This window comes from Clupea harengus, chromosome 4 (genome assembly GCF_900700415.2).
Source record: "Clupea harengus chromosome 4, Ch_v2.0.2, whole genome shotgun sequence".
Classification (NCBI taxonomy): Eukaryota; Metazoa; Chordata; class Actinopteri; order Clupeiformes; family Clupeidae; genus Clupea; species Clupea harengus.
The window spans coordinates 1,400,789-1,419,632 of record NC_045155.1 but is presented as its reverse complement, the minus strand read 5'-3'; the positions used below and the strand labels follow the sequence as shown (position 1 = coordinate 1,419,632).

Sequence of the window (18,844 nt, the reverse complement as noted above, 5' to 3'; positions counted from 1 at the left end):
AGAGAAGACTTTAGGGTAAAGGTCTTTTCACACTTAGAACACTGATATGGCTTTGCCCCAGTATGTATCTTCTGGTGTGTCTTGAGATTTGACATTTGGCTAAAGGCCTTTCCACACTGAGAACACTGATGTGGCTTTTCTCCAGTATGGATCATCTGGTGTGCCTTAAAGTCAGATTTGAAATAAAAGGCCTTTCCACACTGAGAACACTGATAAGGGCTTTCCCCGGTATGGATCCTCTGGTGTTTGTTGAGGCTAGATATGTGATGAAAGGTCTTTCCACACTGAGAACACTGATGTGGCTTTCCTCCAGTATGGATCTGCTGGTGTATCTTGAGATGAGACATACAGGTAAAGGCCTTTCCACACTGAGAACACTGATGTGGCTTTGCCCTAGTAAGGATAGTCTGGTGTCTCTTGAGAGAAGACTTTAGGGTAAAGGTCTTTTCACACTTAGAACACTGATATGGCTTTGCCCCAGTATGTATCTTCTGGTGTGTCTTGAGATTTGACATTTGGCTAAAGGCCTTTCCACACTGAGAACACTGATGTGGCTTTTCTCCAGTATGGATCATCTGGTGTGCCTTAAAGTCAGATTTGAAATAAAAGGCCTTTCCACACTGAGAACACTGATAAGGGCTTTCCCCGGTATGGATCCTCTGGTGTTTGTTGAGGCTAGATATGTGATGAAAGGTCTTTCCACACTGAGAACACTGATGTGGCTTTCCTCCAGTATGGATCTGCTGGTGTATCTTGAGATGAGACATACAGGTAAAGGCCTTTCCACACTGAGAACACTGATGTGGCTTTGCCCTAGTATGGATCCTCTGGTGTTCCTTGAGGGTAGATTTGTGATTAAAGGTCTTTCCACAATGAGAACACTGAAGTGGCTTTTGTCCAGTATGTGTCATCATATGTACAGTTAAGTGTGAGCGATTGTAACTTCTGTCTTTGTTTCTTTTTTTCTCAGTGTTCCCTCTCTTGTTAGATTGGATCCTTTGAATGTCTCCTGTAAGATTATTTAAAAAGTTCAGCAATATCTTTACTCTTCTCCTCTATCTGGGATGTAATTTCTACAATACATATACATATTTTGGATTTTTGTATATATTGCTTATTTGCTGGAAATGTGCTTGGAAGTGACTTAGGATAAGTGTCTACCTAGAGACTAAATGTAAATGTTAACAGAGATACACACACATGAATTACAGAGCTAGACATTTTTTTTGGCAGACACTTTCTGTATTTTGAATGTAACAGACTGCAAATAGTATCCCATAAGTAAGTTATCCCCACAGTATTTCTGTTCTCTGAATAGGCCTCACAGTGTGAAGCACAAGTTAGCCAAAAGTTCTCTAAAATTCAAGTATTGTAACTATACATAACACATTACGATGAACAAGCAACTTACTTGCAGGAGAAGAGACATAGTGACCATATTCACTTAAATCAAATTCTTCTTCGTCTTTAATTTCCATTGGTGAATACTTTTCTTCTTTCAAGGTCATGGTTTGTGACGTGTACATTTCAGTCTTGCATTCACATTCGGGTCCAGGCTTTTCTTCCACTATCTGAATTGCAGGCCAATACTCTTGTAGGAAATCATCAAATTCTTCTTCTTTTATCTCCTTCTTCACTGACATGAGCGGTTGTGATGGTTCAGTAAATCCAGACATTTCTGACTTTAGTTCTGTTTTGGAAACAGAAACTCGGTCAAACTATCCTTCAATGCAACGATAGTGAAAATCTGCAAAGAAAGAACTACAGTATAGTTGTACTGCTGGTGAATTACACATACAGTATACTCTCAGTGCCAGCCTTAAAAATGTGATTACTTTAATTTGACTGTGTGGTGTTAATATAATGCTTCCCCTGTCTGACCTATTAGCTTCCTGGACTCAAACCTAAGCCAATCAGCTGTAGGAGCTTTTGGAATGCAAACTAGCATGACATAGGATTACGGGCAGGAATTCCATGTCTGTGAGCACAGTCTACATGTGATGGTCCTCGTGCGGGCATGGCCATAACTCAACCTGCTGAGACTACACAAAGGAGTGTAGTAGGGGGATGGGGTGGATGTGTGAACTGAACGGTAATGGAGATGATGTACTTTCCTTCAAGAATGTAACACTAGTAAATACAATTTACATGAATAAAAAAGGCTTTATCTTTGGCAGTACTCTAACTAAACCTTGCCTGTACATCTATTGATACTGACATAGAAATGGTTTATTTACTCACAATTCTCTTAGAGATGCTTGCTGACTTGGTCTTGTACTGCTCCTTTTATTTAATCTTCATACAATAGGATAGACACCTGGGGAAGAGGTTGCGAGCAAAAAGAGAAAGAGAGAAGGTTACCATGGGTTTACTTTTGTGCCATACAAATTAGTACACATTTATTTTTGCTAATGTTAAGCATTAAAAGTTGTAGTCTGTGCTTCTGGCAAGAGGTTGATGACATTTGAGCTCAACAGCTAATCAAATCACACTGGCACTGATTCTTTCCCATTTGCGGGGGCAAAGACTATACGAACACCAGAGTTATTTTGAGGACACACCCTGAACAGACAGCTAGAGGACCGTGAGGAGCAACTTGCTGAATTTGACCAAAATTGTACCTGTACCTTTAAGTTTCTATATCTTTCTGTGATTCAGTGATTTTCTTGACATGCACCTACGGGTCACTTTACCAGGTACACCTGTAGGTGTAATTGGTACCAGTCTCACATGGGAGTACCAGACTATGTAGGTACCTTACATTGTGAGCAGGCGCCGGGTAAATGTGGGTGCAATAGTGTGTAAATTGTGATACCGTCTTCACAAGGGCCACCAAGACACATTGGTACTATCCTGACGACAGCAATATGTTGGTAATCTCATACGATTGGATAGGCATCAACCATTCAACACAAAGGCAGATCAATTAAGTTGAACACCTAGGGGGGTGCCACACAAAGGGTCTCAATCCACAAATCAGTCTCAATAAATATATTAAACTATCAATTTGAAACTCTGATTAATAATTATAATAATAACTACAACCAAAGTTACCTTAATAGCAAGGTTGAAGGTCATTAGAGTTCTGGATAGAAGAGGTTGGCAGCATTCATTCTTGTGTAACTTTAAATAGACCAGCATATATAATCTAAGTATTTATTTACACAATGATAAGAAATAACACACAATATGCAATCTAGCGAATTAATTGAAGGAGTGTACGTGTGAGCTTGTGTACTCGGGTGTTCGCTCTCGGTTGTGTGTGTGTGTTCCTTTAACCGATCACCGCAGTTCCGCGTGCATGTGTGTGCACGTTCGCGAACATACATGTGATGTGAACAAGGACGAGCCTATGTGCAGCGCGAAGTTCGAGTGTTCCCTTCGCGTGTGTGTCTATGTGAATGCCAATGTATATCTAATTGTGTATGATTACGAAGATAAGAGGAAAATGGTTAGTGATGCATGCAAGACCCTATGTGTCTTAGAAGCAATCCTAACGATAACCCTTAGATGGTGTGGCGAAGCCAACTACCAAATAACCACCCAAATATACATCAACAATTATGTTCGGTGAACAACACAGATCAAGTACATAATAAACCATGGCAAATGTAGTCAGTCATATGCTTAGCAAGGTTGTGAGTAAGCTAAGAGAGCTAAATGTCCAGTTACATTGGAAGTTACCAGTCCATGGGTGAAAAGTCTTTCCGATGTTTTGATTAGGCAGAGAGGAGTTGATAATGTCTGTAGATGGAGAAGGTTGTCCTTGCTGTGATGTCGTCTTTGTTAAACTGCGGTTTAGGTCGGAGGATTCGATCGCTCGTTCCGTTGCAGTTCGTCTTCTGTTGTGGTGCTTTGTTCGTTCCCGTTGCAGTTGACTAGCAGTTCTCTTGTTAGCTGCTTGGGCGGAAAAGGGAGAGGAAGTAGGGCAGTGGAGGAACCCTACAGGGGAGAAAAAGTAGGGCAGTGGAGGAACCCTACAGGGGAGAAAAAGTAGGGCAGTGGAGGAACTCTACAGGTGAGAGACTAAAACAGTCGCACTTTATGGCATGAAACATTTTTTTCACCAAGTGTGGAGTTAATAATGAATGAGACGTCATCGTATATGAGTGAATAATGAATGAGACGTCATTGTCTTCGACGTGATGTCTTCGCAAATAAGTGATTCTTGTCCACAGCTATGCATTAAAGCTAACCTGTCCACATAATGGGACCATGCTAATTTAGCCTAGTACCAGCAGGCTATCAACTCAAAAGGGATATTAACTGGTGATAAGTAGGCCCATATGATCCCTTGGATAGTAATAAGGCTTTCTCTGTTCCCTGTAATCTCTCGATCAATGTTAGCAGTCAACTAAGCATGGTTAGTGTCTATTAAATTGATGAATTACTGTTTAGGAGAAACAGCAGCCTGAAGCTACAGATGTAGAGCAGGGTGATGATAAATCAGCATCAGGGGTTCAGGTGAGACGTTGAATGGTCCATTTTGGTAAAGATTGCATTAAATTGCTGTTTTAAGGGATGTTTAGACGATGTTACCCATTAATGTTATCGTTCACACTGGCTATTTTGAGAATAAATGTTATACTTGTAGGTAGTAAAAATGTGCTATATATTGGGGTGCCCAAATGTATGCATCATATAATTCATGAATACATTATTTCATTGCTCAGAAACGCTCTGTAGCTGCAGTCCGGTACAGAATGAATTAATATAATGATGCATTAACGTGCATCCTCGCGGTCGGAATATAATCATTACTCACGCTACAAATAATAATACCAGGAAGGTGAAATATGACACAGGTCTAACGTACTCCCTACCATCAGTAACAGTTTGCCTCAACTGCGTTTGGAGTAGTATAACATATACAGTATAACTATCATCTCCACATATTTACTATCACTAACATAGCTGCTGACCAAACAACGTCATTACAGTAGGCTATGTAATTCTCGCGTAAATTAACGTAACAAGAAAAAAGACTTCAAGTTTGTCAGTGACACAGAAACATGTCGTAAAGGAATAGGGAACAGGACTAACATCCACTACTAAACTGTAAACAAACAAGCAAACTATTGCCGTGCAGACTCTGGTGATTTTCCGTGTAGGTACTGACCTAATCTAGCCTGGATACCAGGACCGAATTTAGCCCCGCCCACACATTTTTGGTTGGGAAGTTCGGTCTGGCATTACTCCATTGAGGAGAAATTATCTGCGGACAGACATTGCCGTACCAATCAAATTGTCAAGGCGGGCTTTATACGATGATGGACAGATGATCAACCGTAACGTAATCAACCACGTCACCAAAGAGCTTTTGGGGTGAATTCGTTTTCAACAAACATGGCTGCCGTTGGAGAGCTGAAATGTGGTGATTCGAGTCTGTTTTAGAAGACATTGACAGCACATTCATTTTGAAAGAGGAACAGAGAAACGCGATCAAGGCATTTGTCGATCGAAAAGATGTTTTTGCCATCCTTCCTACGGGATCCGGTAAAAGTTTAATGTATCAGCTGGCCCCATGGTCTACGTTATGGTCATACTACGTTGCTCTGATTGGTTCTAGATATATCCAATTGAGCGAAGAGGCATTTTTTTTCCTGGTTCGGTTGAAACACGCCCCATAATCACAGCCCATTGGAGCGGTATCAGACTCATATTCTGACTAGAATTATGAGTATGACATCCTCAGGCTAGACCTAATCACCAGCTGCTGCGAAAACAGATATTTGCGCATGCGCACAGACAATCCGCTATAGTCTCTGGCCTGTCTAACCATAGACATATATACATATATATATTTACGTACGTACGTATATATGTCTATGTCTATAGCAACCTTACTTCCACTGTGTCAGGTGATTCAAAATGCAAATTTGCTAAATGCAAACTGCTGAGGCTGAATTTACTGCGATACAAGAATGCAGTGTTCATTAGCCTTGTCCAGCTGTACAGTGGATGAACCACTACTATCCTAATGGATTTTCAAATTTGTAGGTTAACGAGACGGTTCAAGGGGAATGTTGTGATGTCCTAGGCCAACGTATCATGTATCGCAACGGAATCGTCAATACCATCATAGTAAGCTTGTTCTCCAACATTCTACCTGCTATGGTCATTGAAAATTATTTTTAGATTACCTTTTCCACCAGTGAAGGTATACTTGAAGATCCTACATCATGAGATAATATCATGAGAATATTATTTCCCCCAGTAATGTGCACATTGAGTTGAACTCTTTGTTTATGACTTTCAGTATGACTTTTGTTCTTCTGAATCTGCTGAGGCCAGTTTTTCTGCCCTAAGAAGAGCTTTCTTTCTTTCTTTTTTTTTTTTTTTTACAAACTTGTCAGTTTGGTCAAATAACCCTGCCTTTTAATTTACATCTGTGTGTTCTTTGCAGGAACTTGGCGGTGTAGGAGGAACGCAAGAATCGGGGTTTTAAATGAGATGTTGCAAATTTGATCTACTCTATTATTTGTTACACTTTATACCCAAGCGAAATTAAGGTGTGGTTTGGCAAAAAGTAAGGCACCCCCTCCACATTATTGTCTTTTGGATATAGCTGATCCTCACAGAAAGTGATGTGTAAGGACTCTAGGAGTGGTCAATCTGTATCGTATGACATGACAAAACTAAATCAGAGGAAACACTGTTTGCTTTGTTAAGATGCAGTCTGATCATACTTCACACAATCATCTGCCCCCTGTTACCATCCTCACCCCTCCAGCCCTCTTTCAGAGACAGAAGAACAAGGAAGGCATCAGCCCCAGACGGTGTGTCACCCCTCCTGTCTGAAAGCCTGCGCTGATCAACTGGCCCCCCATCTTCACACGGATCTTCACAGATCTCAGGAGCTGTGTGAAGTCCCCTCCTGCTTCAAATGCTCCACCATCATCCCAGTCCCTAAGAAACACTCCATCACTGGACTGAATGACTACAGGCCCGTCACCCTGACGTCTGTGGTCATAAAATCCTTTGAAAGACTGGTGTTTGACCCATCTGAAGGGCATCACCGGCCTCCTGCTGGAACCTCTGCAGTTTTGCCTTCTGGGCAAACAGGTTCAGTGGATGATTCAATTCACATGGGGGCTGCACTACATCCTGCAAACGTTACTTAAGCTCCGCTCCCTGTTTCTCGACCCCTATGGAGCAAAGGATGCTGTTTGTGGACTTCAGCTCGGCCGTTTACACCATCATCCAGAGTCCTCCTCACCAAACCCACCCAGCTCACTGTGCCCACCTCCACCTGTCAGTGGATCACAAACTTCCTGATAGACAGGAAGCAGCAGGTGAGGCTGGTGAAATAAAATCCAGCACCCGGTCAGTCGGCACTGGTGCACCTCTCCACACTGCTCTTCTCCCTCTACACCAATGACTGCACCTCAGGAGACCCATCTGTTTAAACCCGACACATCAAGTCATCGGCCTCATCCGTGATGATGATGAGTCTGCATATAGGCGGGAAGAACAGCTCAACCCTGTGGTGCGGTCGCAACAATCTAGAGCTGAACCACGCTTAAAACCGTGGAGATGACAGTGGACTTCAGGAGGAGCCCCAGCACTGCCCCGCTTCACCATACTCAACAGCACTGTGTTGACTGTGGAATCCTTTCAGGTTTCTGGGATCCATAATCTCCCGGAACCTTGAAGTGGGAACCCAACATCAACACTATCATCAAAAAGGCCCAGCAGAGGATGTACTTCCTGCGCCAGCTCAGGAAGTACAAGCCTGCCTCAGGAGCTGCTGATCCTGTACTACACTGCAGTCATCGGTCTGTTCTCTGCACTTCCATAACTGTCGCGATTTGGATCGACCACCAAACTGGATAGGAATAGACTCCAAAGGACAGTCAGGTCTGCAGGAAAGATCATCAGTGCCAACCTGCCTCCATCCGAGACCTGTACACCTCCAGAGTCAGGAAACGGGCAGGAAAAATCACTGCAGACCCCTCACACCCTAGACACAATCTATTCAAACTCCTCCCCTCTGGTAGGCGCTACAGATCACTGTTCGCCAAAACCTCCAGACATAAAGACAGTTTCTTCCCCCTCGCCATCTCACTACTGAACAGCTAACCCACTGTGGCACTGTGCAATAACCCTGGATCAATATAATAACCACTCTACAATTACTCCCGCAATCATATTTATTTATCTTATCCTCAAATACAATTTATCCCACCCTTACTGTATAACCGTTATACTCTTACTGTCTAGAATTTATCCCTGCACTTCTTGCACGCTCCACTTCTTTGCACTATTTGTTTTGTTACAATTCAAAGCTCCTGTATATAGCCATTCCTCCTTGATTATACTTTCTAAGACTTTCTAAGATATTCTGTGTAAGCACACCGAGAGCCACTTTACCAAGTCAAATTCCTTGTTTGTGCAAACTTACTTTGTCAATAATACCTGATTCTGATTCTGATATGATTCTCATGATTCCCTGGCGTCCATTTTGAATTAGGCATTTCTGCTGTTCTTAAAGGTATGGCCAGTGATCATTGGTCTTTATTTTATTAAAGCTATTTATTCCAACTTTTAAGTCCTTCAATGGTAGTACATTGTATACATATCTCGAGGGTTGTGAAGACGTTGAAAGTATAGCCCTTAGGTAAATGCCATGAATTGCTTCATAATAAGATCCACTACTTACAGTTTGATCACTGTTATATAACATTTTAGATCACTGAGATGGTATTGGTGCTCATATATGCCAGGTATTGTCTTAAGCAGACTGAGGAGAATATTGCATGCAGAAGAAAACCCATTAATCGGCAGGCCACATCCTCCCTATATGTCATGTGGTAGGACTGCATCTTTCACAGGCAGGACATGCAACTGTATGCTATCTGCTGATTCTTGTTAACAATTTCTGAAACGCTTCAACATGTGGAACTAAAATGACGTATTCAGATTCTCCGATTTTCTTTTCTTATTATTCATTTGTATTACCTCTTTTAGAGTCCCAGCCTGAATCCTCCTTCTTCTTCTCATCTTTCCTCCTCTTCTCCTGATGTCTCAGGTGTTGTTTTTATCTGTTCTCAAAAAGATTGTGGAACCTCTCTCTCATCATTCTTCTTCAACTGCATGTCCAGCAAAGCCCTGTGGCTTCCTATTGTTTCTTATTACCTGGTATTTAGTGACTTTCTCTGCTTGGTTTTCCACTGCCTTCTCACTGCTTTTGTTATCAGTTCTTAGTTTTGTTGTTGTTGTATCTCTGAGATGTGTATTGATTCACAGTCTTGTCTGCTGCATGAACATACTTCTGCTTCTGAGAACACAGGGTAAATATGGTTTTACTTTATTTCAAACATATAACAAATACAGACCCACATAATGCCAAAAAGTACCAAAGTTGGAAAACAGCTAGTGACAATATCATTTCAGATGGACATACATGGCACAGAGAACAGAGAAATATGAAAGACACAGCAAACACCAGCCCTTGAAGAAATGCAAGCCCTCCCTGAGGACACTCACCATTCGGCTCTCATTAGAGTAGTTGCCCAACTCAGCAATAGTCTGGACCAGGGGTTCTCAAACTTTTGCAAGCTGGGCCCCCCCAAAGCTGGTTAGGGGTAGTTGGGGCCCCCCCAGCGCGCGGCCCGCCGCCACCACCCTCAACTACACCACCATATATAGATAGATAGATAGATAGATAGATAGATAGATAGATAGATAGCATATTGTTATTGATAGGCCTGACATGTCAAGGTTAGGCTATTGTTAGGCCCATACAGAAAATTATTATTTTTATATTATATTCAACTATTTATTATTATTATTATTATTATTATTATCAGTAATAGTAGGCCTATTAGTAGGCTATTCATTATTATCACCATCATTATGTTATTATTATTATAATTAATGATTATCGACCAATTATTATTATTGTATTATTATCATAATAATAATTAGTGTTATTATTGCTATCATTTGGATACTGTTATTATTATGGGCCTCTTGTGATCTTTACAAAAAAAATCCTACAGGTCTGTCAATGTGAGACATGAGCCTGCTTTGCACTGCAAAGGTTCTCAAATCTTGGGGCAATGTTTGACAAACATATCCTCAGGTCATCCTCGATCTGTCCGCGGTTGCGGTATTTAGTTTTGAGCGCAGTCAGTCTTGAAAAGCCTGCCTGGCACAAATATGTCGACGCGAAAAGGAGGCGCATTTTTAAGGCTATGTCGCAAAGCTGATCATTGCTATCCAGAATGACGAAATAGGGGAGATGCTTAAGTCTACTGTCACTCTTCAGCTGCTCTTTCATGTCTATTGACAGCTCGTCTGCTGAGCAGAGAAATGGATCCCGAACTTAGGCGAATGAACGGTAGTCCTCTTTGAAATAGGACCCAAACTGATTTCTGATATTCGGGGTGATACAATGTCATTTGACATAAGTATTGCGCTGAGTTTAGCTCCTATTCTACACGTCTTGCGCGGCCGGCAAAATCCGTGTTTCGGCAATTGTATGGGGTTGGCCAAGCTTAGCAATTCTATGAGCAACTACATAAGATGCCTCCAGACACTGCTTGGAGATGGTGGTTCGTTGTTGCTGGAGGCCATCACGTTCATGTTTAAAGAAGTCCACAGGCTTCTCTTTCTGACTTTTACGAATCAGAAACGTGTCCATAGTTGTGTTTGTTTGCTGATACAGTGTGTGTGAAGTTAATAAGGTTCTAATTTCAACGTCGTGTTCTTGTATGTGTGGTTGTGAACGACATGGATAAGGATAAGGCTGTGCTAGGCAATGATTCCAAACAAAACTAACTGTACACAATGTAGACAGGGACAGCACAAAATAGTATTCAAGTGCTGGTGTTTTATTTGTTGCAACACGGTGGATGATACAAAAATGTAAAGGTAGGTGTTAAGGAGAAAAGGGCTAGCTGCAGTTGGAAAAAGGTAGCTAGCTAGGCTAGCTCTCGGGGCTACGAGCTTTTTCAAAAGACTGGAGCAAATTACTCCTTAGAATAGGCTACGAATAGACCTACTGCAAGCGCAGTAAGGTATTACTAAGGAAGGAGTGAGTCTTTAAAAAGACTGTTTATAAAGCAATGAATATCTGAATGATACAGGAAACAAGAGAAATTGAACAAACTGCAGAGTCGTCTCAGGGTGAGCGCTTACCAATGCCTGCGGTTTTTTTTTTATACTCGGAAACTTAGGTGCAACTCGCGTTCAAATGATAAAACTCCGTTTTGATTGGTGGATCAGGAGCAAACCCGTATTTGATTTGTTTGGGTCAGTCCAGCCCCTTGCATTTCGCCACTGAGGGAGCTTTCACTAACCAGTGACAGGTCGGACTTAGTTTATTTTTTTTCTCCGTCTGTGACATCGCGCCCCCCCTGGAGAGTGTTCGCGCCCCCCCAGGGGGGCGCGCCCCCCACTTTGAGAACCACTGGTCTGGACCAATTTCTGAACCAAAGAAAACCACAAGTAATGAGCATTGCTATTTTATAGGGACTTTTTAAAAATAATTTCAGTGATCTCTTGATAGCAGGTCAGTCGTGTAATGTCTCATTTGTCTGCACAACATGTGTTTTCCAAATTGTGGCCAGTGAATGTTGAAACTGTGTCATTTCACCACTGATTTTGACACTTTCTATTCTATTTTATTTTATTCAGAAGTTGGTTTCTTTGCTCAAACTCCCAGCATTTATAAGTTCTCATTTTTAGCATTAGTTATCAATCTATATGTCTCATAACGAAAGAAGTGGACGACATTTTCACAGATATTATTAAACCTTTTATTTCATGCTAATGCATAACTTAAGAAATGTTGCTCTTAGCCACCAAAACTATAAGGGAACCTACCATGCAGCACTGCTTGGAAGAAGGAACACTCTCCTCTTCCATAGTCCCCTTACAAACATATAAATAGACATTTTACATTATGGTCAAAATTAGCTCTGCTTGTAATAGATAATCATAATAGCTTGATTCACTTTTTCTAAGCAGTGAGTTCATGATTACACACCTTAGTAGGACGAAACTCCACCTGGGTGAACAATACGTTAATTTCCCTCTTTGAAAAAGAAAACGTTCTTCAGGAAAAACTGAAAAAAGACCAGGGGCCAAACACAGAGTAAACCTTTCATTTAGACCGTTTCTTTTGCATACATATTCAAATATCTCTGAACCTATATCCAAAAAATTAATTTGAGGATGTTATACTGGCTACCGACAAAAATGTATCTCATGAAATTAAATAATTACATCATACTGCTCTATTATATAAAATATAAATTTTATTTCAATTTAATTTAGCCTTTTGGTAACTGCATCGAAGAAACTCAAAGATGAGCTTGCAATGTTAAGTGTATTCATAGTAATTAAACTTGCTCGAAGACGTAAGCTACTGCTTTAGAAAACGAGACCTTACAGTTATTGTGGTAAAACCTAACAATAGGTTAAAATACTTTTATTAATTATACTTTTTCAGTCTTCCCTTGTTTGGTTGGCTTTCCCGTGCACTCATTTATTATTAGTTAGTACTGTAGCCTACACTTATCTTACATCGGGCCAATGAAAGCAGGCAGTTAAAATAGGCGACTCGCTGACACTGCTTCCGTTTTCCACAAACCCTACACAAGACAGTAGCCTTGTATTAAAGTCCAGAATAACCACAGGCGCCAATCAGAAACGATCAACAAAAATATGAGCTAAAATATTTAGTATCCACGTCCATACTTACCTGGCTCATTCTTGACCGTAACCAGACCACAGCAGTTCACCATGTTGACGCTTCAGCTCTTCAATATTAAAGTGGAAGCAAAGCCTACAAATTTAGCAAGGGACCTTTTATTTCACATACAACAGTGGGCATGAGCATTCCAGTCTAGCACCACGCCTGCATTCCAAATACTGAGGAAATAGCCTGCTAAACTCGATCAGGCGCTAAACTAGAGCCATCTAGTATTGGCGAATGTGCTCGTCTCCGGGACAAACCCGTAATAAACAACAAAGATCAACAGTTTCTTGATTTAATCAAGATTATTTTGATAAATTACAGTGGTCGTTCTTTCATTACAGTAACCAGGAGCTATAGCCTACACTTGCAAATGGAATGACCACGCAATTCCACTCACCGAAAGCAAACGTGAAATAAAGCAGAGCAGAAAGGAGAAATAATTGAATCTAAAAGGAATACAGCCGTCAACAAGTCAACAACTGCATAGACATCATACTTAAAGCTGCAGCATCCCCCTCAAGACCGTTTGGTAGGCTATGGAGGTCCAGTGATTTGGAATATAGGCTTACTGTGGAATACCTTTAACTCTTCAAGGATCTGCGCCACACCCATTTCATTGAGGATGACCAGAAGAACCATTTTGTTTTATATTAGTCAACCAAAAATGACACATAATATAAATCAATACAAGTTTAGAAGTATTTTCATGTTCCAACAACAAAACAAATGGTTACTGTACCTGGTGATCCCGCCAGCAACCAGCTGTATCCATCTATGGATTCGAAAATGAACAGTGTGCAGACCTTTTACTCCAGTGTTGTAAGGGTATATACCATTAATCTAAACACCTCCACCACCACCACCACCAAAGACCATCTCAACTCACCCATCCAGTTTACCAAAACCTTATGATCAATAAACAATACTAGGCCCACTCATTTAGAATTATGAGATTTTGTTGTTTTGATTTGTTTGACATAAAAACAGCATTCATATAAAGTACAAATAAATGGTTCCTGTGACGGAGCGAAATATGCACCGTCACTATAAATAGCACACGGAAAGACGGAAGATTGTTACGGTTAATTAATAAGTGTGCAGCGAACTTTATAGAGTGAGTGCTTGGTGGACTATGAGCCTGTGAGAATGAGCACGCATGGGACAAAATGGAAGTGCAATTAACAGACATCCCAACCTGCAAAAAGTCATTTCAGGGAGGTCATCACTTCTTGTTAGCTATTTAAGTTTTGGAAAGCTTTATGAACTGCAATGCTTATTTGCGGTGCTGTGAGTTGGTTTAATGATAACTGAATCCAACTAACGTTGGATTGCTTTTTGTAATGTCAGATTGAATTGTTTGGTGTGCTATAATTGCAATGAAGATTGATAACTATACTATGCATTGTTAAGAAAGTGCTATTAATGTCGTCATCTGGTTGAAAGACGTAGGCTACTTGGCAGGCTTCTGACTTGTTTTTTGGGCGAGTTTGATTAAATAAATAAATAAACCTTGATTTGTTTGTACATGTGCTCGTGTTCTCCTTTTCTGTGTAGATTATAGCAGATTTAAGTCTGTATATCCTCCGTAAGTACCATATGTACTTCAACTGCAAAACTGCAGCAATGCTGTAGAACCTCCTATACATGTATACATTTGATATTCTTGGTGATAGACATACTAGAGAAATGTTAAACAGCTTCTTTCCTCAAATAATCATATCATATAGATATAGCTGTCCAAAGCCTGGAGACAGTAAAGTTTCAGGTGTTGCGTAGCAACCCATTACTTGCTAACTTCAAGTGACTTTCCGTGACGTTAAATGACCGGACTTCTTGCGGAATGATATGACAGATGTGAATGCTGAGGTGGACCATTCAAATCAACGGAACTTTTTGGAACATTCTGGGGAGCTGTATAATAAATACACTTAACACGTTACTAATAGGCTACTATAAGTCTGTGCACGAAATTCATTCGGAGCCAGCCAACCACCTCAGAATTATCGTATTCACAGGAAAAACCTGTGATTTCTGAACATTTAAAAAAAAAAAAATGAATAATGTGTCCCACATTTTTAGGGAGAAATTTGATTTTGGACCTGTTGGACACATGGATAACGTGCAAAAGCCAGTAGCTCTCACAAAACGCTCATTTTATGCCTCAAAATCAAGTAAATACGTGCGTCATTAGTTAGCACGTTATTAGTGCCACCAAAATGCAAGTCATTTTGTCATATTTTCAAACCAAGACAGACAAAATATTTTGAAAGAGACTTCCAGCATATAATTTTAGACTGACAACAATTACATTACACCAGTGGTTCTCAAAGTGGGGGGCGCGCCCCCCTGGGGGGGCGCGAACACTCTCCAGGGGGGGCGCGATGTCACAGACGGAGAAAAAAAATAAACTAAGTCCGACCTGTCACTGGTTAGTGAAAGCTCCCTCAGTGGCGAAATGCAAGGGGCTGGACTGACCCAAACAAATCAAATACGGGTTTGCTCCTGATCCACCAATCAAAACGGAGTTTTATCATTTGAACGCGAGTTGCACCTAAGTTTCCGAGTATAAAAAAAAAACCGCAGGCATTGGTAAGCGCTCACCCTGAGACGACTCTGCAGTTTGTTCAATTTCTCTTGTTTCCTGTATCATTCAGATATTCATTGCTTTATAAGCAGTCTTTTTAAAGACTCACTCCTTCCTTAGTAATACCTTACTGCGCTTGCAGTAGGTCTATTCGTAGCCTATTCTAAGGAGTAATTTGCTCCAGTCTTTTGAAAAAGCTCGTAGCCCCGAGAGCTAGCCTAGCTAGCTACCTTTTTCCAACTGCAGCTAGCCCTTTTCTCCTTAACACCTACCTTTACATTTTTGTATCATCCACCGTGTTGCAACAAATAAAACACCAGCACTTGAATACTATTTTGTGCTGTCCCTGTCTACATTGTGTACAGTTAGTTTTGTTTGGAATCATTGCCTAGCACAGCCTTATCCTTATCCATGTCGTTCACAACCACACATACAAGAACACGACGTTGAAATTAGAACCTTATTAACTTCACACACACTGTATCAGCAAACAAACACAACTATGGACACGTTTCTGATTCGTAAAAGTCAGAAAGAGAAGCCTGTGGACTTCTTTAAACATGAACGTGATGGCCTCCAGCAACAACGAACCACCATCTCCAAGCAGTGTCTGGAGGCATCTTATGTAGTTGCTCATAGAATTGCTAAGCTTGGCCAACCCCATACAATTGCCGAAACACGGATTTTGCCGGCCGCGCAAGACGTGTAGAATAGGAGCTAAACTCAGCGCAATACTTATGTCAAATGACATTGTATCACCCCGAATATCAGAAATCAGTTTGGGTCCTATTTCAAAGAGGACTACCGTTCATTCGCCTAAGTTCGGGATCCATTTCTCTGCTCAGCAGACGAGCTGTCAATAGACATGAAAGAGCAGCTGAAGAGTGACAGTAGACTTAAGCATCTCCCCTATTTCGTCATTCTGGATAGCAATGATCAGCTTTGCGACATAGCCTTAAAAATGCGCCTCCTTTTCGCGTCGACATATTTGTGCCAGGCAGGCTTTTCAAGACTGACTGCGCTCAAAACTAAATACCGCAACCGCGGACAGATCGAGGATGACCTGAGGATATGTTTGTCAAACATTGCCCCAAGATTTGAGAACCTTTGCAGTGCAAAGCAGGCTCATGTCTCACATTGACAGACCTGTAGGATTTTTTTTGTAAAGATCACAAGAGGCCCATAATAATAACAGTATCCAAATGATAGCAATAATAACACTAATTATTATTATGATAATAATACAATAATAATAATTGGTCGATAATCATTAATTATAATAATAATAACATAATGATGGTGATAATAATGAATAGCCTACTAATAGGCCTACTATTACTGATAATAATAATAATAATAATAATAATAATAAATAGTTGAATATAATATAAAAATAATAATTTTCTGTATGGGCCTAACAATAGCCTAACCTTGACATGTCAGGCCTATCAATAACAATATGCTATCTATCTATCTATCTATCTATCTATCTATCTATCTATATATGGTGGTGTAGTTGAGGGTGGTGGCGGCGGGCCGCGCGCTGGGGGGGCCCCAACTACCCCTAACCAGCTTTGGGGGGGCCCAGCTTGCAAAAGTTTGAGAACCCCTGCATTACACTAATGTATCACCGTACCAGATTATTGCATGTTTCCAACTAACTGTATATTATTTTCTAGTAAGTTAGCATCACAGACAACAGTTTCAATTCAATAAGGCTCTAAGGGGTTGTTCAAGAATATTGTATCAGGATGCAGAAAATCAGTTGAGACTGGACAGTATAGCAACAAATGTAACCTGTTGTAGAACAATGGGACAATATTCCCAATCTGCACATTTTCCCACTCTGGCTTGGTGGCCTATGAGGTTTTCCCTTTCAACAAATGTAATCAACCCTCATCAATCTAGATACTAGTTTAATCCATTTGCAGGTTATATACACAATTAATAGATACAGTACCTAGATGTTTTTAGGAGCATGACTAAACAGCAGACGATTTTACGATTGTAGCCTTTTGCGTGAATGTGCAAAAGTATTTCCAAAATGTTCAAAAGAATGAGAAAGTGCTGTTATGGTGCACAAGTCAATACATGATGTTGAGGTTGAACAGTTTTGAGAACTTACAGAAAAACTATAAGTATCTCAATACTTGGTATGTACGTTCATGTTATAAGGCCAAATACAGTTATTAACTTTAAAGGAAAGCTTTCATTGTGCGTTTTGGTTTTCATATTGCATTTTTACCATACCATTACCATCTGGTTCGCTGCCTCTACTGCAAAAGACAAAGGCAGACTGCAGCGGATCATTCGGTCAGCCGAGAAGGTCATCGGCTGCGACCTGCCGTCTCTCCTAGACCTGTTCCACTCCAGGACCAGCAAGAGAGCATGCAAGATCATCGCTGATCCTTCCCATCCCGGTCACCACCTATTCCAGAGACTCCCATCTGGCAGAAGGTTCCGGGCTATAAAGACCAAAACCTCGCGCCACCTGAACAGTTTTTTCCCCACGGCAGTGGTGCTCACAAACAAGCCCCCTGCATCACACTGACTCTGGGTTTGCCAATTCCAATTCGCAATTATTTATTATTACTTAATATTCTGTATTTGTCTTTTATTCTTGTTTTTGCTATTTTGTTGTTATGTTATGTGTTTTATGTCCTATGCACCAACCACCAAGATAATTTTCTGTATATGTAAATATACTTGGCCATTAAAAGAATTCTGATCAGAATTAGAATCTGATTCTGATTCTGATTGCAAAAGTCTGTTTAAAGTGGTACCAGGCAACTAATCTATGCTGATATTGTATTGTAATAGATAAATGATGATAATACAGTACATGCTTTAAATTCCTTAGATATAGCTATGCCGTGTCATAAGCAGACTGGATGACATGCAGCAGATGAGCATTACAACCAAGAGGTTTGTGACCAAAGATCTCTGACTTGGCTTGGACTTGTGCTCAAAGACTTGAGACTTCGCTTGGACTTGCCAAAAAAGATTTGTGAGCATCTCCGCACTAGGAGACAGGACAAAACATATACACATTTATTTGTCAACATAAGCTAAACGTGAGAAGTGAAGTTAATTAGGTTACTTACACTGTTTTAAGGTTGCTTGTATTTTCTGTCAAGTTATATCAGAGATACCCAGCCTTGGCCAATGATGTTCCCGATTGATGAGGCGATGCTTAGGCTGGCAGCACAATAAACCCAGTTCCTGGCATGTGACCACTGACAACACTATTTGAAGATTATAAGATTCATTACATAGTCAATTCTTCTAATTTAATATGGTGAAAACCACTGCCCGTTCAAAAATCAACGATCAAATAAATTGTGCTTTACAGTCAAGTAGTCTCTCTGTTGGTCATTCCACCCCTCCCTCACCACCAGTGGCCTACTGAGGATGTGACGAAGGCTTTGAAGGGCGAGCTTGCACTCGTGCTTTACGGAAAATGAACATGCTTCTGTATATTCACGTTGAGAGTTTATTGTTACCTCTGCCAAGGAGGTCATGTTTTTATTGCCGTTTGTTTGTGTATTTGT

At 40.7% G+C, this 18,844-nt stretch overlaps 1 protein-coding gene and 1 non-coding gene across 2 annotated transcripts; one reads left to right on the top strand and one right to left on the bottom strand.

Moving 5' to 3' along the window:
• Positions 1-5: 5 nt before the first annotated feature.
• LOC105900423 (zinc finger protein 665-like) lies at positions 6-12,755 on the bottom strand (the record flags this gene model as incomplete). Its single annotated transcript, XM_042707502.1, has 4 exons — positions 12,713-12,755; positions 12,535-12,602; positions 1,412-1,571; positions 6-1,009 (listed from the first exon to the last, which is right to left on the bottom strand). Coding segments are annotated over exons 1-4 (1,275 nt in total), but the record flags the coding sequence as incomplete, so codon positions are not given.
• LOC116220399 lies at positions 6,240-6,313 on the top strand. Its single transcript, XR_004163639.1, has one exon. It is a non-coding gene; the product is annotated as a small nucleolar RNA SNORD59 (small nucleolar RNA).
• Positions 12,756-18,844: the final 6,089 nt, after the last annotated feature.